We start from the raw sequence: 23,198 nt of genomic DNA on the forward strand, positions 1-23,198 counted from the left end.
GACGCGTTTCTCATTGTCCAATGATATAGAGGCTATTCTACAATCGAAAGATTTCCCTAGCAAAATTACGTACATGTAAGCGGTACTGGAGGTTGTGCTTGGAGGACTGCCGCCTGCTCGACAATGGCCATGGCCATACCGCTCGCGAGGTGGACCAGCATATGGCAGTGGAAAGCCCATACACCAGGGTTGTCCGCCACCCATCGGATGACAGCATGGCCCATCATCGGGACGACTACCGTGTCGCGCTTCATGAGCCGGTCCAGTTGGTACTGCTGACCCAGATCTTCATAGTAGTCGTAGCCACCAAAGCGAGGATCCATTTCGCCTGTTTGCATGACCCAGAACTTGTGGCCATGCAGATGGAAAGGGTGTGGCGAGTCGTCCTGGTTGTTGATCACCAGCTCAAACACGACAGGCTTGCTAGGGTGCGTCGGCACCACAAGCTCATGGCCTGGGTCGTACACATCGTAGCGTTGCCAGTCCTCGAGACTCGTGGAGTTGGCATGCGATAAACGGTGTAGTAGCGGCTGACGACCAGGACCACGCTGGCCATAGGGGCGCCATGTCGAGCTGTTCATAAAGCCCATCGGCACAATCCCGTACTTCTCCAGGATGGGCACTGTAACATACACCACCTCTCGTCGATCGCCTTGGTCTAGACGCAGTGGCGGCGCGGGATCAGGAATCAAGGGAACAAGCTTGTCTGATTCCAAATCATGGCAGGGCTCTGTTGGGATCGCATCGTCTGTCACATTCGGGCTCCATGCGCGTGTTGTCGGCAAAGAGAGCGGCCCTTTTCGCTTGTCGTACATATACGCCGCAAGAGCTCGGCGGTTGCTTCGCTGTCGCAGCGGTGCCAGCCATCCACCAGCGCCTTTCCATTTCGTAGGTATACGGTCGTAAGACACGATAGCTTTGCCTTCAAATTCCATCACAGGGTTGGTGTACTGGAAACAGTCGGCTGACATGACGGCGCGCATCCATACATTCTTAGAGGGTCGTTTTGAAGCCCGATGAAGGATTACCGAGTAACGCTGGCCTGGAGCAATGGGAATGCGGTGGACCTGGATCGGTTCTACTAGTGTACCGTCCGCCTCAATGACTGTCATCACATGTTCGTCCACACTAAAAGTAATGTCGGCCAGGGAGCCGACATTGACCAAGCGAAGACGGTACGTCTTGTCCGCATCGAAATGGAAGTGGGAGTACGAGCCGACTTGGTCTTTGTCACCAGCAGGGCAAGGTACGCCGGATAAGTTCGCGTGCATACACGAAAATACATTCTTGCCATTGATCAGGGCATTCTCAGGGACAGGTTCTGCCTTTTGGAGCCAGCGCGAGACGTACATACCGAGGCTCACAGGGCTCATATCGTGAAAGTGATCACCCAAGGCAATCGCCACATCCTCATCCCATGTCACTGAAGATGCAGGGACATACGTTTTTATAGTGCTTTGCTCATCACTACGGGCATGCACAATGAGCATGCCCCACAATCCATCCGCGCGTGACGTACCAAGATGCGAGTGGTACCAATGTGTACCCACATCTTCCTTCGTCACTTGAAATCGGTATTCTTTCTCGTCACCTGGTTTCAGTGCACACGACGTGAAGGCGGAGGCACCGTCCATCACTTGTTGGCCACGCATCGATAGCCCATGCCAATGGAAAGAGAACTTACGGTCTGTTCCTTCGGGATGCACATCCTCCAGCTTGGAGGACATGCGGGCGGGTGGCACCGTATATTCATCGTAGATATGATTGCGTACACGTACCACAACCGTATCGCCTTCCGTGGCCTCGATCGTGGGGCCTGGAAACTCGCCATTAATCGTGTACATGAGGCGCGTCACACCATCCGGCGCCAAGTCTTTGCGTTCCACTGTCCAGTCAAACATACGGACCTGAGGCGGTTGGTTCGTGTTATAGCTTGGGTCCATGGTGATGGGGCCCGTCGTTACAGCCTCGCTGCCCAAAGTCGTGCCAGGACCTGTCACGCGTTGCAAGTCGCCCCACAGGAAGAGCCATGGCCCTTGATGCTCTGATGTGGTTAGCCATATCCATAGAACGAGACTGCAGGCGGCTGTTCCGATCAGCACAGACACGAGCTGCTTCAGCACACCCCTAGGCCGAGTTGTCCTCATCCTCGTGAGTCAAAATGCGGCTGGCGGCCCATGCCACTCTTCGTAGGCTACGGAGCGCACGTGTGGTTCATGCAGGAGTTCAGTTATGTGGAGGAAGAATCCTACTGACAGGCGGCGGGCACAGGCGGATGCGCTTGGAGGACACTCGGCTGCTCCACAAACGCCATGGCCATTCCACTCGCGAGGTGGACCAACATGTGACAATGGAAGGCCCATACACCAGGATTGTCTGCGACCCAGCGAATAATCACGTGGCCCATCATGGGCACGACGACTGTGTCGCGTTTCATGGCGCGCGATAGATCTAGAGAGTCTTCCAGCTCCTTCGTGTACCGGAAACGCACACGTTCCATCTCTCCTGTGTGAAGGACCCAGAACTTGTGGCCATGCAGGTGGAAAGGGTGCGGGCCGTCGTCCAAATTCCTCAAAACGAGTTCAAATACGACAGGCTTGGACGGATGCGTTACAGCCAAAAGCTCATGCTCCTTGTTGATCAAGCCTTGCTCGATCCATGCTTGCGGTGTTGTAGCATTGCTGTGCGAAATTCTGTGCAAAAGCGGCTGCTGCGAAGCACCACGGCGACCATAGGGACGCCATGTTGTCAAGTTCATAAACGCCATGGGAACTTGATACTTTTGACGGTTTAGCACTTCAATTGTGACGTATTCGCGCCTGTCGCCATTGGCAAAGTCCAATGCCGGGGCTGGGTCTGGAATCAACGGTACCAGCGTACCTGGCTCCAGATCATGACATGGCTCAGTAGGTATACCTGCATCCGTAACATTAGGCAGCCATGGGCGCGTTGATGGCAGCATGCGTGACAGGCCTCGGGTTCGTTGCTCATACACACGCTCTGACATGGCACGGCGATTACTGCGATGACGTAGTGGCGAAAGCCAGCCACCTACACCTGTCCAGGTGTCAGGCTCATCATAGGTCACAATGGCACGAATAAAGGGGTATAGGACTGGGTTCATGTACTTGAAACATTCGCCCGACATATCTGATCGCATCCACACACGCTTATCGCGGTTTGAAGGCTCTCGATGTAAGATCACAGAGTAACGCTGACCAGGTGCAATGGGTATACGATGTACCTCCATAGGCTCGACTAGCGTTCCATCGGCCTCTACAACTGTCAGAGTGTGACCATCCACGCTGAAAGTCATATCCGCTAGCGAGCCAACATTCACAAGACGCAGGCGATATGTTTTCGTAGGGTCCAGACGGAATTCTGTATATTCACCGACTTCATCCTTGTCATCCCCTGCTGGGCATGGAACGCCAGTCAATTTACTCATCTCACACGAAAAGATGCTCTTGCCATTGATCAGACCATTCTCAGGCACAGGCTCCGCATTGGAGAGTGTGCGCGAGACGTATCGACCCAGACTTTCTGGACTCATTTTGTGGAAGTGATCGCCTAGTGCAATGGTAATCTCTTCGTCCCAGTGAGTACGGAACGAAGGTGCACGCTCAGCTAGCACTTGACGCTCATCGTCGCGGGCATGCACGATGAACATACCCCACAATCCATCTGCACGCGACGTACCGACATGCGAGTGGTACCAATGCGTACCCACATCCTCCTTCTGCACGACAAACTTGTAAGTAGTCTCATTTCCAGGTCTAATAGGGCAAGATGTAAAGGACGCAGCGCCATCCATGACCTGCATGCCACGCATTGATAGGCCATGCCAATGTATAGAGAAACGCTTGTCGGTACCTGTTGGATGGACGTGTTCCAGTTTATTATCGAACAAGAATTCAGGCACTTGATAATCGTCAAAGATATGGTTTACCACATGGACGACCACAGTATCTCCTTCCGTTACTTCGATAGTGGGGCCTGGAAATTGGCCATTAATGGTGTACATCAATCTCGGAATACCATCAGGTGCTTTGATCTCACGCTGTACCGTCCAGTCAAAACGGCGCTCCACGGGACTTGCGCTTTTTACATATGAGGGATCCATGTCGATCGGACTCTTGGAAGACGCAAAAGGGGTGTTGGTGCTTTTCAAGGCATGGCTCCATACATTGTCGTCCCACAGCTGCCGTGTAGCCCGCGAGAGCTCCGGATCTGTAAGAGCAACCCAAGCAAAAAGACCCAGAACTCCTGTACTGACTAGGAGTAGCAAGAGCCGTCTCACGACCTTAGGCTTCAGCGCCATGGTGATGATGGCGAGGCGCTAAGCTCTGCCTCTCCCTGCATCAGGTACCACCACACGTGCCAGGATGCAGCGCAGCGGTAGGCTATGCCCACGTGCAAGATAAAGTGGTCTACATGCAAGTGCGCTGTTTGGATATATCCACCACCTTATTGGTGCATCTTCGCATCTTCGTCTGATCACAGTCCGGTTTCTTTTTGTGGGACAGCATGCACTGTCTTCGATCGGAATGAGGTCAACGTATGGTTGACATCTATCTTCGGACGCACTGTAACCATCCATGAGCGATTGGGCCAGGGCAAATTATCGTGGTGCTTTAGTATATAGCTTCTATTTCTTCGCAACGACAGTCCCATGAGGAATCATCATCCAGCCAGAAGGGGTTTCTACCCACTCTCTCCAAGCCTTGGAAATTTGTTCCAACGTTTCTCTCGTTACACCCCGTTGCATAGCGTGGGTGGCCATGTGGGAGGAGAGAATCCGTTTTGACCACATACCTCCCCAATATTCGCGTTCCTCCGGTGTAGAAAAACACCATAACGATGCATTTGCGTGTACTTCTGCAAAACCGACATGTTGACACCAGTTCAATAGCATCTTTCCCGCATCAGGTTCGCCATGATTCTCCCGTGCATTATCATTGTAGATTTTCATCCACGTATCCAGCATTCGGCTTTCAGGAAACCATGTAAATGCTTGTGCAATGCTCTCTGTTACGCCTACAATGCCTCCTGGTTTCAACACGCGCTTGATTTCTTGCAGAACAGATTTCGGATCAGGTACGTGTTGAAGAACTTGGTGCACGTGCACTACATCGAATGTATTATCAGGAAATGGCATTTTATTGGCATTACACACCACGTACTCTAAGTCAACATGTCGAGCCTTGGCAGTTTTTCGTGTATTCTCCATACCTTCGTCGTTAAGCTCCAGCGCAGTAACCTTCTTCACCTTTGTGGCCAAGTCACATGTGATCGTGCCGGCGCCTGAGCCCACATCGAGGAGTAGATCCGTGTTCTTTAGATATGGCAACAAGAGCGATGCTGAGTTTTCAGCTGTTCTCCAACTATGTCCCGCAATAATATCTGGGTGATACCCGTGTACGTAGTGAGGCTGTGACGTGGTCATGGTAGGAAAGGGCGTGTATTCCATCTCGTGTGCTACATAGTTAGCATGTATGATTATGTACGCATATCTATGCACGGACCAGATTGTGAAAGTTAGTAAGGGTAACGGTATTTCGGTCGTTCCTTGTCGGTCAGATCGGACAGGTCCATCTCTAGTTCCATTTCAGGGGTAAGTTGCGACATAGCTGCTTCTTGATGGTGCTCCTTGCGACGGTTCCAAATATAGTGTACCGTGGTCAAGAGGATCACAAAGATAGCTGAGGCAGCAAACATGACATAATCCACCGTGGTGGCCACGGTATAATCACTTGTCCCAGACGAAGGGTAAAATTGCGGTCCGATAATGTTACCCACACAGTAAGCAATCTGCAGACTCGCATTAAACACGATGCGCTTGGTAGTTCCAGAAACAGCGGCATTCATCCAGCTGTAGAACATAGGGTATGAAATAGGGAAGAAATATAGCAAGCAGATGCCAGCCACACGCGAGATCTTGTGGTCATTGTCCAAGACGGTCATCATCACACCACCAACAATTGCAACAATGTATCCAAAAACCGAAGGGACATCTCTTCGCTTTGTCCAAATGAATATGAGCGTACCGATAAAGACACCCACGACCTCTGCGGCACCTTTGGTCATATCTAAAAGCGCTGCTTTGGGCTTGGCGTATCCAAACGCGTTGATGATTTGTGTAGCGAAAATGCTGATACCACCATTGGTCACATTTACCGTACCAAATGCCAAGAAGAAAAGATAAAGCCGGATATCCTTTACCGCCTCCTTCACTTGATACGGCTTAAAAGTCTTATCGTGTGTGCCGGACATGTTTTCGGCGATACGAAAGACAGCTACGCTCCGCTCACGTGGCTTTAGATAGCTTGTCGTTTCGGGTAGAGAGGGCATAATGAAACTGGGATTAGCACCGCATATACGTACAGACACAAAATGCCAAAGGCTATTGTTACAACGCCCACGCCCACAAACATTTCTTGCCAACGGTTCAAAATAGGGGCAGGATGAATGAGGATGCCATATGTCATGGCACCACCCACGATCATAGCCCAGCCATTCATCGAGTACCAAATGGCAGTTCTTACCACTTGCTCTTTGCGTGTATAAAAGCGACCAGTCAAGAGAATAAAGCCTGGGTTGATGGCCGCCTCAAACACTCCCAGGAAAAAACGCACTGCCATGAACGAGGAAAAGCTCAGAGCCGACGCGTGACAGGTGAGAACAACACCCCAAATGATCACAACAATTGAAATATAGGGACTCAGCGGTGCACGCTGCAAGAAATAAGCATGGACAAAAGTTCCGGCCAAATACCCGAAATAAAAGATACTTCCAAGCCAACTAAACTCGCTCCCTTTCAGGCCCAAATCCTTTTGCAGGTCCATAATACCTGCATAATTGAGCAGTGTTTTATCAAGCATTTGGACTGCGTAAGTAAGATGGGATACGTACGTAAAACACAACCACTGGCAAGTGGCAAAAGTAGCATATCAATTTTGCGAAGAACGTGCTTTTTCTCTTTTTCCGTGATAGCATCCTCCGGAATCATATTGGAAAGTTCATGGCCGTGTACGCCAGCATGATTTTGCTGCACTGGGAGCTCATGATTCCCTTCCACATCCTTCTCTCCAGCCGAGAGCTCTGGCTTCTCTGCTGTTATCATTGTGGTGGTATCAATGTGTGGGGTGCTCTAATGTGGAGATTATAAACTATTTTGGATTGCTGTGGAACGCAAGAACGCCAGGCACGTCACGCGATGGGGAGACCTCAATTTTACTGGCTGTATTCTCCGCCCACAGCTGGTTGGCCTCGTAAGCGAGCACTGCAGGGTCTGCTGTTCCTACCGTAACATGGGGCGTACGTCCAGATCGGGCTTGTAGGAATGATACATCCAAACCAACAATTTCCGAGACTTCTAACGCCATCACGCGTTCATTCCAGGCCAGGCCACAAATTCGAATAGAACAGGTCTTTTGAGTGCTTGTGTGGTCCGTGGCTTTGGCATACAAAGAGGTCCACGTCGCTTCGTCAACTAGGCACGTGTCCACATCATGTCTGTGCAGTATGGTAACATGGGGTTTTTCTGTCATGCGATTGGCCTGGATAATTGTATGCAAAACGTGGCGAGCTGCTACTGTATCTGAGGTATCAGGCAGATGATCAAGCAGTTGTAGCACAAATCCTTTCAGATCCATATGAGCAAACACACCAATGTAGGACGAGGGATATACTGCGTTTCTGTCCACAGGAGGGCCAGTGGGCAGTTTAGGTAGCGGCTTGCGAACTTGTGGTGAGTAATGCAGTGCTTTAGCCATACTGGCTTCCACAGCCGTCTGCGAGGGTTGCGGCAGTGCCAACATAGGGCATAGTCTGTCCATAGCCCGAGCCAGTGTATCCTCAAACGATGCATCAATGTCAAGCCACACCACATCATCAAACTGGGCATCTGAAGCGTGCAGCGTTTCCGGATCAGCCTGGGTATTCCGGAATCCTTCCATGTCCTTGATAAACCGTGTAAGGATAGAGTCGTATGCAAAATGTTTGCGTGATTCCACACGGAGACATTGGTGTCGATCGCCGCGATCCATCATGCGCGAAGCACAAATGCTTTGAATCTTGGAGAGCGGTACACCATCCAAACGCCATGCCAACGCCACAAGGCGAACACGACCCACTTTGCCTTTCGCTGGGTCGCTAACACGTCGGACCACATCTACTAGTTCTTCGCGATGCTTCATAAGATGGTTGTTTCGATCTGCCAGAACCACATCATGTGATAGGAGCTCCGTTTCCACATTCTTCAAAAAGGCAGGTCCAGTTCGTTTGCTTTGCACATCATCGCTTTGTGTATGCCCCCAGTGGAACAAATTCGAAAGGGCTACACATAAAGCCGTTTTTCCACAGCCAGGCACGGCCACTGGTACAATCAGTGTCTTGGAGAAAGGGCGATCATCTGCATGCAAGTCGCGTGGCACATTTGCCGACTTGTGACGCTGCTGCTGGGCCAGCACTTTTTGACCTTCTTCGGACGACAAATACGCCAAGAATTTTTCTCGCAAAGCAATAATGCCCCTGCCTTGGCTGAAGGAGGCAAAGAGTTCGGGGTCTGCAGCAATGTGGCGTTCTTCATCGCCGTAGAGCAAATCATAACACCATCGCACATATACCAGAGATTCAGGTCGCATGGGGCGAGGTGTAGGCGGCAAAGGTTGTGCACGGCCTGTAGAGCGATCTTTCTCAAGTTTCGCCTTGTGCTGCTTTTCTGCCTGCTTTTTTGCACGTTTCAAGGCTTTTTTGCTGACCCCTTCTTCGGTGGTCTCTGGGACGGCGGGTGCCTCTTCGTTTAAAGACATTCCCTCCATCGTCTCATCCAATGTGTCATTCTTCTCTTGCAATTGTTGTTGTTCTTCCCATTTCGCTTTGTCACGTAGCATGGTGCGTGTCAGCTCACGCCAGCTGCGGTACATGAGATAAGGCTCATCGAACTTGATCTTGAAGAACCATGTTTGCCCTGCATGGTAAGGGGGAATCTTGACACCTTCCACGGGTGACACTTGCTCGGGCATTTGGCATCTGACTACAAACCCTTCAATGGACTGGCCATCAAACGAGCCCGTTTTACCCACCTCTTTTGCAAAGGCATCCACCTCATCCCATGTATCATACAGACGGTACTGCACTGGGAAAAAGCCCCATGATAAAGCGAAATCTGTCACTTCTTGCATGGGACGTGTAGTAAAATCCGCTGCATTGGCGTTCAGGCCGTGAAGATACAAGCCTGACCGCTCTGGTGGGTATGCCAGAACATGTTCCTCAAACGAGTCATCGCATAGCTCCATAACCGCCGTTTCATTGCGCTTCCACAATTCTGCTGCTAAAGCTTCTTCTGTTCGGCCACATTGAGCCAACTGCTGCTTCAGCCATGCGTATCCCATATCAGCGTGGCTAGGTCCCTCGTCTTCGGGTCGCGATCCCAGTGCATGTTTGGATGTTACAATGAGTCTTGTTGGAGAGAGTGCTGCGACAAAGATAATGCAGCCGTTTTCCTTATGCGATACCACAAAAGGACCTTTCGCGTACGCGGCGATTGATTCGGTCGATGTCCAAGGCAGTTCACCAATATTGAAGAACTTATCATAGCCACGCACAACAATTCGCTCATGTTCCTCGCCATTTTTGCTCACCCGCTCCGTGAATAAGCCACGGGCGAGTGTAGGAAGGTCGTCGCTGTCTTGCGTAAATTGACGATAGGCAAATTCTTGGGCTTTCCAGGACAAAATATGGTGCTCTACCGCATCCTGCTCTGTGGCTGGTAGCACAAAGAGCTTGAAACGTATCAGAGGCTTTTCACTGCGCGATGCAGCTACATGAAGCCCTGCTACAAATGCGTCCGTAGGCGGCTTAGTCTGTGGCATGGCAACAAGAAAGCCTTACCAAAAAAAATTCGTGTCAGTGCGTCCTGATGAGTCAGCGATAGGTTCAAAGCGAACCATGTCCAGGGAGGCAAGTCCAGGGCGCTCGGTGCCCGACCGGTATGTAGAGGAGCCCCGCCGTTCGCACGGAAGCCATCAACGTGAGCATCGCTCGTCGCGTGAGCGGTCTCCGTACCGCTCTTCCCGTAGCGATCGGGAGCGTTCGCATCGGCGCCACTATGACGATGATCGTGAGCGACGTCGTGAGCGTGACAAGCATCACCGGCGCTCACGCGATCGTGATTCGTACGATGATCGATCTTCTTATAATACCCACCGTGACTCTCCTACTCGGTCGCCTTCGCGCACGCCAAGCCAAGCAGGGCCAAGTACGGCACAGCCGAGTGCCCAACCCAACTTTGAGCGATCTGGCCTTCTCGCGAAGGAGAGCAATAGTGTGAATGGAGTGGCACTCAAATACCATGAGCCACCTGAAGCGAAGAAGCCGAAACGATCATGGCGATTGTTCGTGTTCAAGGATGGTAAGGAAGTGGGTATGTATCTATGTCGCTGACATGCCAGATATGTTTGTCCTTGGAAGGCAATCTTGCTATCTGTTTGGACGCGATAAGACCGTGGTAGACATACCGATTGAGCATCCCTCATGCTCCAAGCAGCATGCTGTGATACAGTTTCGGCAGGTCACCAAACGAAACGAGTTTGGTGATGAAAAGCGTTACGTGCAGTACGTATATGTTACAGACTTACATCAGACCCTTCTTGATCGATTTAGAGTCAGCCAATGGCTGCATCGTAAATGGAGAGAATGTGCCTTCCTCGAGGTACTATGAACTTCGTTCGGGCGATACGTGCCAATTTGCCGCCAGCAGTCGCGAGTATGTACTACTCGATGAAGGGGCGGCTGCTTCGTAGCTTCTTGCACCATTAGTCAGCAACATGGGAGTCTAAGGAGCGTCGCGTGCCACGCATGGGCCGTCGATCTTGCCAGTGAACGATGCCCTACCGCGTAGAGTACGCCTCTTCAGCACGTGCAACGTGCAAAGGACCCAAACCATGTTCGGGGACCAAAATTCTGAAAGGAGAACTTCGTCTTGGGACATTGACAGAGATCCAGGGACACACGGTATGTACTTCCTTCGGTGCTGACAGACAGGGCATGGCATGGCGTCATTGGGGATGGTACGCAACCCACGCTCATTCTAACGAAACCAGCACCACATCAAGAGTTCTCGCCAATATGCGAAAGGAAATTGAGGATGTCGTGCAAGAGCTGGATGGCTTTGAGGATCTCGAGCCGGAAGACCAAGAGAAGGTGCAGGCCGCCTTTGCATTGGGTCATGTGCGTGAACAGGATGTCACACCCTGCTTGCTAGACAAAGAGGAGCCTGAAAGCTCGCAAGATGTCTCTTCCGGAACCAAAGCGCGCTCTACGAAGAAGCGAAAGGCTGACGAAGGTGTAGTCGAGGACGAGGAGGCCGAGGAGGAAGCGGCTCGTAGCGACGGCGAAGGTGACGATGGTTTGCCGCGCCCCGACTTTTTGGACTCACTACCTGCAAAGCGTCAAAGGAAGCAGCCTGTTCGGTATACAGCGTCGACGGCCTCTCGCAAACCAACTCGAGAAGACAGCGAAGACGAGGACGAAGAGGAGGAGGAGGACGAAGAGGAAGAGGCAGAGGAAGACTCTGACGCTAGCGATGTATATGAGACGGACAGCGAGGAAGAGGAAGAAGAGGAAGAAGACTACAACGAAGACGACGACGCATAGCTAGCTGGTCTAGTAGGTGCATGTAGCAAAGGTCATGCGAGATCGCGCGCACGCGCGTGGCGTATAGTGCCGTGCAAGATATGAATCACGTGGCCGGTCGATCGCACTCCCTTTCTCTTCATACTCACCATGGGTGTGCTCGGACTGACGCGATGGGCAAATGAGATGGAGCGCCTCGTCTCGAGCGAGTTTACGCTACCGATTCCCAGCAGTGCTGGCAAGGCGCAGGAGAACGGCGAGGAGATCGAGTTGAACCCCGAGGGCGACTGGCTGGTTATTGATGCATGGGCGTGGATCCACCATGTGTGGCATTCCATGAACACCAATGTATACCAAGGTGGTTCGTTCTTGCATTTCCGTGTGCTTATGAAGCGCTGGATTGATCTCTTACGCTCGGCCAACTTCAAGTTGGTGGTTGTGTTTGACGGCCCCCGCCTGCACCAAAAGATCGGTACGCTGCTCTCGCGGACGCAGAACTACGTGCGTCTTAACGCGAAGCTTATGCGCGCTGGCCCCAAGTTGCGTACTGATCATGAGTTTGAACATGCTCGTATGCTTCCGCGTGGCCTCACAGAGTACGTATACAGCATCCTCCACGCCTGCGATGTCGAAGTCGTGATGGGCGCCTCGGAAGTGGATGCCATTGTGGCCAAGCTGGCTGATGAGCGTGCTGGATACGTCTTGAGTCGTGACTCGGACTTTTTGATTTTGTGTGGCAATGCGCCGCGGTGCAAGGGCTACATTTCGCTGGGGTCTGTGGAATTCATTGCGCAAGAGACGGCCCCTGCTGCGCCGGAAGCGCCGCCGGCCGATGACGACGGCTTTATGACAGTGAGCACTAGCAAGCGGAACAAGAAAGCTGCTCAGCAAGCGAAGAAGGCGCACCTGCCTCAGATCTTGTCGGCGCCTGTGCTTCCGTCGCAGTCGTCGATGTTGGTCGAGAACGCGCTGCGATTCCGTTGCTTCTCATCGTACAAGTGTGCTGAGCTTCTCAAGATCCCCATGACCCTCTTGCCTGTGTTTGCTGCGTTGGTGGGGACAGAGAGCCGCACATCGGAGCAGATGGAGCTGTTCAATGGCGTTTTCCATGGCGTTTCGAACCGTATGAGTGTCATTGCGTCGTTGCTTAGCGAGCAGTACACAGCCATTCAAGAGGGCACAGCCTTGCCTCCGGTGGCGAGTGAGGAGGCGCCCACGGATAAAGAGGCGGACGACCACGATGAATCGGCTACGCTTGACATGTCCGATCCTGTTACGCGTTTGCTCGCTGCGTCTTTCGACAGCATTGTGGCGTACGGCCGCAAGCGTCGTGGTGCGCCACTGCCTGTTTCGTGGGCAATGCGCACGTCGATTGTACAGGCCATGCATACCGCGGCCCTGTCGTACATTCCAGAACATGGCAGCGAGGCGATGGAGCGGTTCATGGCTGCGACGGACGTGGCTGCGCTCAAGACGTACCAGGACGCCTACTGGGCTGGCCACTTTGACCAAGCGCTCGTGTCAGCGATGCTGGAGCGCCTTTACATTGCACGTGTGTACCTGGAAGAGCCAGAGGAGCCGCCTGCCCAGCGTGTGATTGTGCGCCCAATGCGTCAAGTGGTGTGGTCGCTTCTTTTCTCTGTATGGCTTACAGCGCATCCTGAGGAGAAGGTCAAGGTCGAGGAAGCGCTCGATGCGCTGGAGGTGGCCCAGGATGAGGCTGAGGCTGAGGTACTTGACGAGGTCGACGTGGAGGAGAAGGTGGACGACGATGCCGCGGAGGACGACGAGGAGGCCGAGGGCGAGGACGAGGATGAGGACGAAGAGCCTGAGCCTGAGCCTGAGCCGGAAGAGACGGGACCTGCGCCACTGACCACGGTGACGGAATATACACGCACAGAGTACTCTTTGCGCAAAGAGGAGGTGCCGGTGCCGGCGCTCCCTGTGCTGCTGGAGACTATGTCGCGCACCAAGGCGCTCCCCTCGTCGCTCACGAGCATTGTCGATGCGTATGGCGAAGCGATGCTGTCTGATCCGGAGGCTGAGCCGAAGCCCGTGCTTGCGGCGGAGCTTTCCGAGTCGGTACGTATGGATTTGTGGCGCTACGTGCACTACTCGAACATCCCGTCGCTTGAGCAGCTCCCCGCGGACGTTCAGGCGTTTGCCGCCGCGTTGCGCTACACCTTGACGACGAACCAGCAGCGCCTGGGCCACCACCGTACGCGCCACAACTGGTCGATGGTCGAACTCCAGGCGGCTGTGTACTCTGCCTGCATTGCGCGTCGGGTGAGCAAGGAAGCGACGCCGACCGAAATGCAGGCGATTGTCGATGCGTACCCTGGCGGCTCGCCCTCCAATCGGTCCATTACGTTGTGCACGACGTTGGGCTTTGTGCTCCAGATGAGTGCCCTGCTTACGCAAACGCTTGCCCTCTCCGACAAGCTTCCGCATGCGCGCCCTATGTGGGAGCCGCCGCTGTTCCACGCCTGCCTTGGTGCGACGATGGATCCGCATGCGAAGAAGATGCCGCCGAGCGAGGCGTGGACTCGCTTTGAGGACCAAGAGCTCTTTGAGAAGGTCATGAGCGTGGTACTGGAAGGCAACGAGTCTATTGTGGGTCGTACACGCACTGCCCCTCCTCCATCCTCGCAAAAGAGCAATGCGCCGCGTCAGCGCCGTCACCTCGGTCTGCTGGAAGAAACGATGCTGTAGTTGTAGGCGTGCTGTAGTTGGTGGAGGCCCGTTCATACAGGGACAGGAAGTCCGATGCGCTTTGCCCGATGAGGGCTGGGAAAGCAGCGGTGCGTGGTTGCCTCCATCTCCCCACGATGTCGGAGCCCGGCGCGGGGGTTGCGTCACGATGGTACCGTCCACCGACACCGACATTTTACGAGTCGGTTGGCGAGGATCTGGATGAGCTGGAAATGGAAGGTCTTCATCTGGAGGATGATCCCGACCAGGCCAGTCCCGTAGCATGGTCCCCCGAGATGGAAGCCTTACCGGATGACTCGGAAGACGATTTGGATGACCCAGAAGATGTGGACGAAGAAGATATGCATGCCTATGGCATCCCAGCAGCGCGTGGGTGGCGCTTGGACATCCAGTAAGTACACAACTGCGCTTACACCATGCAGTCAGTCGGATACACTGGCGTTTAAAGCGCAAGTCTTAGAAATGTTTACGCAGGTTCTTGCATTGCGTGGGTGGGTCGATATGGATCTCTCGCCGGCTCTCCTGCCATTGCAGCCCAAGTACTTGACGCTGAAGCGGAATAGCAGTGCGCTGACCAATGCCGTGTTCTTTGTGGGCTACGAGGCCGGCGGCGTTGTCCCTGCGCCGCCCACAGTGCTGATGCGTGTCTATGGCGCAGGCAGTGAAGCATTGCTATCACGACGTACCGAGCTGTTGATCCTTCATACGCTCTCCAGTCTCTACGAAATTGGGCCGCACATCCTGGGCACGTTTGCGAATGGCCGTATTGAAGGTAGGTTCTTGTCGCACTCACGTCAGAATTTTACGAATGCGAATCGATTGGACCGGCGGGTATGCGAGACTTTGGTACGGCGGAGCACGAAGGCCCGGCCATTTGGGTCGCTCGGCGTATGCGTGAGCTGCACGAAGTGCCGCTTGATGTCGTCCGTACCGTGTTGGAACAAGGCGATCTTAAGTCGCCCAGCAAGGGCTTCGGCCGTGGGATTGAGAACCATATCATGGCGGCAAGCCATCGGCCACGTCGGAGTCGTCGGCGTGCACCGGATGCCACGTCGCCCCCGTTCCAGAGCTACAGCTACTTTGCGCATCCGTCGCCAGGTCTGTTTCCCAGCGGCGCGAATGTGTCCACCATGTCCTTTGATTCTTTGGCAACTAGCTACGATTCTCTCGCGAGTCCACGCAGTCTGCTCATGTCGCCTCCTAGCGGGAAACTTGGCACGGCAGATACGCTAACTATGAGCCCGCTCGCCCTCGGGCCCTCCTCGGCACCATCGCCCGCGCCGGGCCCGACGTCTAGTGCTCGACAGCCGTATCTAGGCGTATGGCGTCGTCTCAAGCGATGGACGCGCGAAGCCAGCAAAGTCATTGAAATGGTTAATGCTTATTTGCAATCACCGGAAGGACAGGCGGTGAGAGCTGCGTACCATGTGGATCCCTTGCCCGTGCATGCCGACCAAGCGCATTTGCGCACCACGCATACGAGTGTCGATAGTTTACAAGCGACGCGACGCTCGTTTGTCGATATGATGGCATGCCTTCATGCCATCGACCTACCAACACTGTGCTTGGAAATTGTGGCTTTCAAACGCGCGGTGCGTCGGGTGGAGCGAATGGAGGGGAAAAGCCAACGTGTATTTTGTCACAATGATTCCCAGTATGGCAACTTACTTATGTTGCGTTTGAACGAACAGGGCGAGCTGCCTTTAATGGCCTCTGGCATGCCGCGCTACGTCGCAGGTACGTCGCCCACGTCCTCGGTAAACAGTCCGCCTGCCTCTTTAGGCACGTCCCCTGAAACACAGTTCCGCCGTCGGTCACGCTCACGTTCTCGATCACAGCCGCCTCATCATCGGTTGGTCGTGATTGACTTTGAGTACGCTACGCCGAACCCACGAGCGTACGATATTGCGAATCACTTTTACGAATGGCGGGCCAACTACGATGACCCTATATCGGCGTGGTGTATGTCCACACATGGGGCATACCCCACGAAGGAAGAACGACAGAAATGGCTCCATGCGTACGTCATGCAAGGCCGCGCAATGGCACGTCGTAGCCGATCGGCGAAACTTAGTACGCCCGACAGTCTCTCTGCCGTGTCGGACATTGCTCTGCCGCCAGCCGTCACACAGCAGCCAACCTCGGATGGATCGTCGCAAGGTCACGCGTCCTCGGAGACCAGCTCACCGATGTCGCCTCATCGCAGTATTCAAGCGGAAATCGATCGGCTAGATTTTGAAGTGGCGCTTTGGACACCAGCGGTGCATGCCGTTTGGGGTCTGTGGGGGATTGTGATAGCCCGTGACGATATTGCAGTCTTGATCGATCGGATAAAGCGTCATATTCGCGTCACATCCACCGGCCCACGTCTGGATCGCGATGCATGCGACACCGCCTTGGCTAACGACCCCAGCTTGGAAGGGTTTGATAATTTGCGTTTTGGCCTCAGCCATATCGAGCAATTCCGTGAGGATCTACGCATACGTCATATCCAGGTGGGGGCCAAGTGACATGAACACTTGCTTTAGGCCCATGTACAGCTGTCATAATTATAGGAGTCACAAAGTTGACGTCTAAAGAACTATGAGTAAGTAAGCCAGCATATAGGTTTTGGAAGGAGGATGCGAAACGTGGGCTATAGCCTATTTCTCGGTGGTGGATGCCTCCGTTGCAGCCTCTGCGGCCTCTTGCACGGCCTCCTTGAACACATCCTTAATCTCCTCCGCCTTCGCCTCGGCGGTCTCAGCGGTCGACTCGGTGGCAGGAGCGTCCGCTGCGTTCGTCTCGCCGTCCGTCGTAGACGTCGTAGTAGCGGTCTGATCCGATGTAGGCTTGGTCTTCGCGTCCGTGTCCGCGTCCGTCTCTTCCTTCTTCGGCTCTCCTGACTTCTTGCCGTCCACATCATCGTCCACCTCGTCGAGGCCGGCCGACTTGGAGGCACCCGTGCCATTGACAGCAGCATCGCGCGTCACCAGCTTCATAATCAGGTCAAACACTTCCTTCGGCACAGCCTTCTGGTAGATCATCACCAGCTCTACTGGGGCCGGGTACACCTTGAGCGCCTTGAAGAAAGCAATGGCTGCAGGCACATGGTACGTAGGGCCCTGCGCAAACAACGCCTCACCGGTAGCCACCTGCTCCATAAAGAACGCCTCGCGCTCCTGGACACCATCAGGGAGAACACCGGGCTCAGCGACATCCTTGACAGCCTTTTCAATCATCATGGTCTCTTGCTGTGCTGCGGCCTTTTGCTCCTTCTTGGCTACTTTGGCAGACTGCTTCGACTGCTTGCGAAGCTTCTTGCGGAAAATAGGGTCGTTCCGTCGCTTGTAGTCAAAATACACAGCGTACCCAAGAGCAAAGGCAGCCAAGGCCGCGGCCGATGCAGAGACGGCTGTCGTAATCTTCATGGTGGCTAAGTAGGACCCTGCGATGGCCGTAGGCGCCGCGTAGTCCATCCCCGCCTATCACGTGATGGTGCTTAGGCCACCCATCTTACGACCTGTCAACGCCTAGCTGCGCTGGCTACGTACGCCTTCCATGGGGGCGGATACAAATCCGTTTCTGCGCCGCGCAGCTGCGCGGGAGTCTATACCTGCAGCCAAGATAGAAGCTGTATCCACGGTTCCAGCTGCTAATGGCCCTACAGTGTCCTCTCTCTCGCCTTTGCAGGCCCATTACCTGAAAAAGACTTTGGTGGGGCTTCAGCTCCAGGAGGAACTGGCTCAGCTGCACAGAGCGGATGCCCTCGAGCTGCTTGGCCCACCCTTTCGCAGTTCAAAGCCACTGGATCCCAAGCAGCTCCCATTGCTCCGCCATTTGCTACATCGGTTCGTACTTACGTTCCCATTCTTTGCCAAAGCACCGCCCAACTTTTTTTCCGACAAGGTGCAGCTGTTTATGGAACGACTGCTCGAGCGGAATATTATTACCATCCACGACGAAAATGGCGGACTGACAGGCGTATCGAATGTAACTGGCAAGATGCAACGGTACTTGTGTATGCTGGTCAGCTCTTCTATGCGGGTGATGGGTGTGGAAGAAGATGTCGTTCGGATCAATGAACAGGATCAACAACGCCTAGCTGCTATTGATGCACAACAGCGTGCAGCTCGCAATAGATCGGTATCAGATCACTTTGAGGTGGACATTGTGGGCGTACGACGTACTATTCTGCGAGGTCGTCTGCGTACCAAGGTCCAGGACGAGTTTCTTGTGTCGACAAAGATTCATTCACATGAAGTCTATGTGGGACACACCTATCGCGGTTTCGAGGAGATGCACAAACTCCTAGTAGCGCGTTTCCCCATGGAAGATATCCCTGATATGCCCGCTAAGGACGAGTCGGCGACCACCATCGACGGGACACTGCCTGCGGAAGAAACAGACGAGTGGACCGATATGACAGCGACTACACCCAGTATGCTCATTCGCGAGAGGAATAGGCATACACTTCGCGCTTTCCTGCGAAGCCTGCTCGCCATCCCAGATGTGGCTGATAGTGAGATCATGCGCAGCTTCCTGATGGATGAACCTACAACCCTTACCAGTGCAGACAAGGCCGATATGGATGTGCGCAAACGTGCCGATGCCCTACGTGAGACTGAATTCAAAGAGTTTTCCGACAAGATTACAGATCGCGTACTACAATTGCAGCTGCATCTCGGGACGTTCAAAAAGCATCTGATGGAGCCTGATGGACTAAGTCGTATGCTGGCCACCATCCGGCGCTGCCCACATGTGTCGGATTTGCCACCAGAGTATATGGAATTGATGAACTGGGCCACGGTGTCTATGGCTTCCGGCCTTTTTACCATGTTTGTGGGCCGCGACTCGTCGTCAAGTGCATTTGCCCAGTTGAAATCTGTGCACGGCATGATGCCTTACTTCATGGTGCGTAGTATCCTGCGCATTTCCAACCCTGTGGCAATGATGCGTTCCTTTTTGGATTTGTTTTTGGCGCAGCCCTTTGGGCAAAAGAGCTTACTGCAGCGGATGTTTACCGGCCGATTGCAAGATGAGATTGCTGAGATGAAAGAGCTAGCCGAGAACGTAATGTCCAGGATCCCTGATCCATTGTGGTGGAAAAAGGTGGCAGAGTTCGTTGCCATGCCGCAAGACATGCAGAATTTGTTTTGTGAGCAGGCTCGGGCAGAACGATCCGAGCTTTTATGCGTCGTACTTCGCTCGCCCCTAGGAGGTGAGCTGTCTGAACGGCAGCAACGTCAACTCAGTCGTGCAACGGCTGAACAGCAAAAACTAAAGCGAGAGCGACGGCGCGCCCAAGCACACGGCCTGCCTGAGCCGGAGCCTGACAACGAGGATGCGTGGCTTCTTGAAGACCTGCATGTATATTACAACCTATGCGTGGCCATGCGTGAAAAAGAGCAGCTCATTGGTCTCATATCTGACAGTGCTACGACCGACCTGATCAGGGATATGATTACGATCTTCTATGCGCCTTTGGCAGAGGTATATCGTGCGGCCAACATTGCCGATATGCTCGGTGACCTGCAAATGTTTATCACGGATTTGATCAAGACCGTGGACGACCACGAATCGCTCTCGGCTACGCGGCCCGAATTGTTGGTGGATGCGTTTGTAAATTTAGTCCAACGCCATCAACAATTGTTCTACAACTTTGTGCATCAAGTGCATACGAAAGGGTCAGCGTTGTTTGAACGATTGGTACAATGGATTCAGCTATTTATCAATTATGTGCGTGATCCACGAGAGCCAGAATCTTGTGGCTTAGGTTGGATTAATTTGGATCGCTGTCTGCCTACAGATCCTGGCATGTATCAGCGTGTCATCGCCGAGACGCAAGAGGTGATACAGCAAGCGTACCGTGTCAAGCTAAGACGGGAAATTCGACGGCGACGCAAGATGGCCCATGTTGCTGCTACTGGGTCGGACAACAATTTGTATGAAGATGATCAGTTTATTAAGACCATGTCGAACAATTTTGGATTTGGATCGGCGCTCAACGATGAAATTGAGGAATTGGGAGATGATGACGAGGACGATTCAGCTTCTTCGACTCATTCCAGCGATTCAGAGGAAGGACCTGAAGACGCAGACGCTCGTGTGTACCGACCCCAGGCCGAGGCCAAGGGCACAGCTACACGCGCAGCCTCTTCGAACGAACCTCCTCGCACGGACGCCATTCGCACTATGCTTCCTGCGTTCCGTGCCATCTTGTTGCCCAAGTTGGTGTAAGCTAAGAACCATACACATGCGTCATGCTTACACCCTCATTGTAACCTGTACACCGAACGTACAATTCATCGATAGCAAGGTAGACTAGCTACACAGACTACACATACTAGGACATCCAATGACTTTTTAAGTCTATTACTTCTTCTCGCCCTCCTGGGACGAGCCAGCGTTGCCGCTGTCGTTCTGGGCACGGCTCTCGTACACCTTCTTGAAGAGACCAAGCGAAGCCTGCTGCGTCTCGTCAATCTTGGTCTTGATCTCGTCAACCTGGAGCGACTCGTCACCCGAGATACCGCGGCTGGCCAGAGCCTCAAGCTCCTCCACAAGCTTCTGAACCTTCTCAGCCTCGTCCTTCTCAATCTGGTCCTTAAACTCAGCCATGGCCTTGTTCGTCTCGCTGGCCACGCTCTGAGCGCGGTTGGCCTCCTCGATCACCACACGGCGGGCCTTGTCGGCCTCAGCGTGCTGCTCAGCATCGTTGACCATACGCTCAATCTCCTGGTCCGAAAGACCCGAGCCGGCAGCAATGGTCATGCTCTGGTCCTTGTTGGTGGCCTTATCCTTGGCGCTCACGTTCACGATACCGTCAGCGTCAATATCGAAGGTGACCTCGATCTGCGGCACACCCTTGGGGGCCGGGGGAATACCAGTGAGCTGGAAGTTGCCCAGGAGCTTGTTGTCCTTCACAAGCTCACGCTCACCCTGGTACACCTGGATGTCGACAGCGGTCTGACCATCCGCAGCCGTCGAGAAGACCTGGCTCTTCTTGGTCGGGATCGTCGTGTTACGGTTGATCAGACGGGTGAACACACCACCCAGCGTCTGAATACCAAGCGACAGTGGGGTCACATCGAGCAGCAGAATGTCGGTCACATGACCAGCCAGAACACCACCCTGGATCGAGGCACCGATGGCCACAGCCTCATCGGGGTTCACACCCTTCGAAGGCTCGCGCTTGAAGATGTTCTTCACAGTCTCAAGAACCTTGGGCATACGGCTCATACCACCGACCATGATAACCTCGTTCACGTCGCTGGCCTTGATACCGGCGTCAGCCAGAGCCTTGTTGCAAGGCTCGACAGTGCGTTGGATCAGCTTGGCAATCATGCCCTCGAGCTGAGAACGAGTCATCTTAGTGTTGATGTGCTTAGGGCCCGAAGCGTCAGCCGTAATGTACGGCAGGCTAATGTCGGTCGAGGCGGTGCTCGAAAGCTCAATCTTGGCCTTCTCGGCAGCCTCACGGATACGCTGGATGGCCATGCGGTCCTTGCTCAGGTCAATACCGTTCTCCTTCTCGAACTCCTTGACGAGGTGCTCCACGATGACAATATCAAAGTCCTCACCACCGAGGTGGGTGTCACCGTTGGTCGACTTGACCTCGAACACACCCTTGGACATCTCCAGAATCGAAACATCGAACGTACCACCACCCAAGTCGAACACGGCAATAGTAGCGTTCTCCTGACGGTCCAGACCGTAGGCAAGCGCAGCAGCAGTCGGCTCGTTGATCACACGCAGCACTTCAAGACCGGCAATAGTACCAGCATCCTTGGTAGCCTGACGCTGAGAGTCGTTGAAGTAGGCAGGCACAGTGATGACGGCGTGCTTCACCGACTTGCCAAGGTAGCCAGACGCAGTGTCCTTAAGCTTGCTCACAATGAAAGCACCAATTTGCGACGGCGAGTACTTCTGGCCACGAGCCTCGAGCCAGGCGTCACCGTTAGTGTGCGCCACAATCTTGAAGGGCACATTGTCAAGGTCCTTCTGCACCTCACGGTCCGTGAACTTGCGACCGATCAGACGCTTGGTGGCAAACAAAGTAGCCTCAGGGTTCACCACGGCCTGACGCTTGGCCGGCAGACCAACCAGGCGCTCACCGTCCTTGGTGAAAGCGACCACCGAAGGCGTAGTACGACCACCCTCCGAGTTCTCAATCACACGGGCTTGCTGACCCTCCATGATCGAAACACACGAGTTGGTAGTACCCAAGTCAATACCAATAACAGGGCCATTCACCTTGCCACCCGAGTTGAAGCGAGCGCCAGTCACCGACGAAGCACGGAGCGACTGGGACAGAAACCTGCCCGAAGTGGGCGCCATCCGAATACCACGGGAGAGTGCGCCAATCATTCTGAAAGGTAGATCTCTACAATTCACAATGCAGTGTGGCAAACGAAGAATGCAAGTGTACTACTTGTACTCTTTCTTGTCCACATGCACCTTCCGAAACCCCGACTTCTTTCGCCTTCCGCAGCCTTCCGCCTCCACGTGAATGACACGTGGCCGTTAGTAGAAGTCGTGGGACTCCACATCTAGGCTGGGGCTTCGCGACTATAGCGCGCCCACGCCTGAACTTCCGTGCACGGAGCTATGGTACGTCCCATGATACATCGTAGCGTCCATTGTACATATTTGCCTGGATGAACATATTATACTATAGTAACGGACGTGGTAACCACGATCGAATGATACCTAGGCCCAACCTAGAGATGTAACAGATACTTCTGAGGCAAAAAACATGTTACAAACTGGACAGCTAGGTGATCCCATCGGCATATTGCTTACATGTTATTTGTGTAATAATGACAGGCTATATACACCTTTAGACAATAGACATTAGTCTCTTGTAT

General features: G+C 53.6%; 11 protein-coding genes across 11 annotated transcripts; 5 read left to right on the forward strand and 6 right to left on the reverse strand.

Moving 5' to 3' along the window:
- Nucleotides 1-65: 65 nt before the first annotated feature.
- Nucleotides 66-1,943, reverse strand: Malapachy_0493 (multicopper oxidase; the record flags this gene model as incomplete). Its single annotated transcript, XM_018135011.1, has 1 exon — nucleotides 66-1,943. The coding sequence occupies one exon, from the start codon at nucleotides 1,941-1,943 to the stop codon at nucleotides 66-68; it is 1,878 nt and encodes a 625-aa protein (XP_017990583.1).
- Nucleotides 1,944-2,248: 305 nt separating this feature from the next.
- On the reverse strand, nucleotides 2,249-4,321 carry Malapachy_0494 (multicopper type 1; the record flags this gene model as incomplete). The annotated part of the gene is made up of 1 exon (XM_018135012.1): nucleotides 2,249-4,321. One exon carries the CDS (start codon nucleotides 4,319-4,321, stop codon nucleotides 2,249-2,251), a length of 2,073 nt encoding a protein of 690 aa, XP_017990586.1.
- Nucleotides 4,322-5,538: 1,217 nt separating this feature from the next.
- On the reverse strand, nucleotides 5,539-7,123 carry Malapachy_0516 (permease of the major facilitator superfamily; the record flags this gene model as incomplete). Its single annotated transcript, XM_018135033.1, has 3 exons — nucleotides 5,539-6,358; nucleotides 6,385-6,886; nucleotides 6,913-7,123. 3 exons carry the CDS (start codon nucleotides 7,121-7,123, stop codon nucleotides 5,539-5,541), a joined length of 1,533 nt encoding a protein of 510 aa, XP_017990526.1.
- A 46-nt stretch (nucleotides 7,124-7,169) lies between these two features.
- Malapachy_0512 (trl1-trna ligase) lies at nucleotides 7,170-9,875 on the reverse strand (the record flags this gene model as incomplete). Its single annotated transcript, XM_018135029.1, has 1 exon — nucleotides 7,170-9,875. The coding sequence occupies one exon, from the start codon at nucleotides 9,873-9,875 to the stop codon at nucleotides 7,170-7,172; it is 2,706 nt and encodes a 901-aa protein (XP_017990530.1).
- Nucleotides 9,876-9,951: 76 nt separating this feature from the next.
- On the forward strand, nucleotides 9,952-10,805 carry Malapachy_0468 (smad fha domain-containing protein; the record flags this gene model as incomplete). The annotated part of the gene is made up of 3 exons (XM_018134987.1): nucleotides 9,952-10,426; nucleotides 10,455-10,617; nucleotides 10,646-10,805. 3 exons carry the CDS (start codon nucleotides 9,952-9,954, stop codon nucleotides 10,803-10,805), a joined length of 798 nt encoding a protein of 265 aa, XP_017990548.1.
- Nucleotides 10,806-11,130: 325 nt separating this feature from the next.
- Nucleotides 11,131-11,658, forward strand: Malapachy_0508 (hypothetical protein; the record flags this gene model as incomplete). The annotated part of the gene is made up of 1 exon (XM_018135025.1): nucleotides 11,131-11,658. One exon carries the CDS (start codon nucleotides 11,131-11,133, stop codon nucleotides 11,656-11,658), a length of 528 nt encoding a protein of 175 aa, XP_017990506.1.
- A 129-nt stretch (nucleotides 11,659-11,787) lies between these two features.
- Malapachy_0500 (hypothetical protein) lies at nucleotides 11,788-14,349 on the forward strand (the record flags this gene model as incomplete). The annotated part of the gene is made up of 1 exon (XM_018135017.1): nucleotides 11,788-14,349. The coding sequence occupies one exon, from the start codon at nucleotides 11,788-11,790 to the stop codon at nucleotides 14,347-14,349; it is 2,562 nt and encodes an 853-aa protein (XP_017990508.1).
- A 116-nt stretch (nucleotides 14,350-14,465) lies between these two features.
- On the forward strand, nucleotides 14,466-16,859 carry Malapachy_0470 (choline kinase; the record flags this gene model as incomplete). Its single annotated transcript, XM_018134989.1, has 3 exons — nucleotides 14,466-14,740; nucleotides 14,772-15,121; nucleotides 15,148-16,859. The coding sequence occupies 3 exons, from the start codon at nucleotides 14,466-14,468 to the stop codon at nucleotides 16,857-16,859; spliced, it is 2,337 nt and encodes a 778-aa protein (XP_017990442.1).
- A 132-nt stretch (nucleotides 16,860-16,991) lies between these two features.
- Nucleotides 16,992-17,759, reverse strand: Malapachy_0520 (mitochondrial import receptor subunit; the record flags this gene model as incomplete). Its single annotated transcript, XM_018135037.1, has 1 exon — nucleotides 16,992-17,759. One exon carries the CDS (start codon nucleotides 17,757-17,759, stop codon nucleotides 16,992-16,994), a length of 768 nt encoding a protein of 255 aa, XP_017990483.1.
- A 130-nt stretch (nucleotides 17,760-17,889) lies between these two features.
- On the forward strand, nucleotides 17,890-20,568 carry Malapachy_0474 (px domain-containing protein; the record flags this gene model as incomplete). Its single annotated transcript, XM_018134993.1, has 1 exon — nucleotides 17,890-20,568. One exon carries the CDS (start codon nucleotides 17,890-17,892, stop codon nucleotides 20,566-20,568), a length of 2,679 nt encoding a protein of 892 aa, XP_017990445.1.
- A 135-nt stretch (nucleotides 20,569-20,703) lies between these two features.
- Nucleotides 20,704-22,698, reverse strand: Malapachy_0475 (heat shock protein; the record flags this gene model as incomplete). Its single annotated transcript, XM_018134994.1, has 1 exon — nucleotides 20,704-22,698. The coding sequence occupies one exon, from the start codon at nucleotides 22,696-22,698 to the stop codon at nucleotides 20,704-20,706; it is 1,995 nt and encodes a 664-aa protein (XP_017990489.1).
- Between the last annotated feature and the right edge of the window lie 500 nt (nucleotides 22,699-23,198).

Source organism: Malassezia pachydermatis, assembly GCF_001278385.1.
Source record: "Malassezia pachydermatis strain CBS 1879 chromosome Unknown scaffold8, whole genome shotgun sequence".
Classification (NCBI taxonomy): domain Eukaryota; kingdom Fungi; phylum Basidiomycota; class Malasseziomycetes; order Malasseziales; family Malasseziaceae; genus Malassezia; species Malassezia pachydermatis.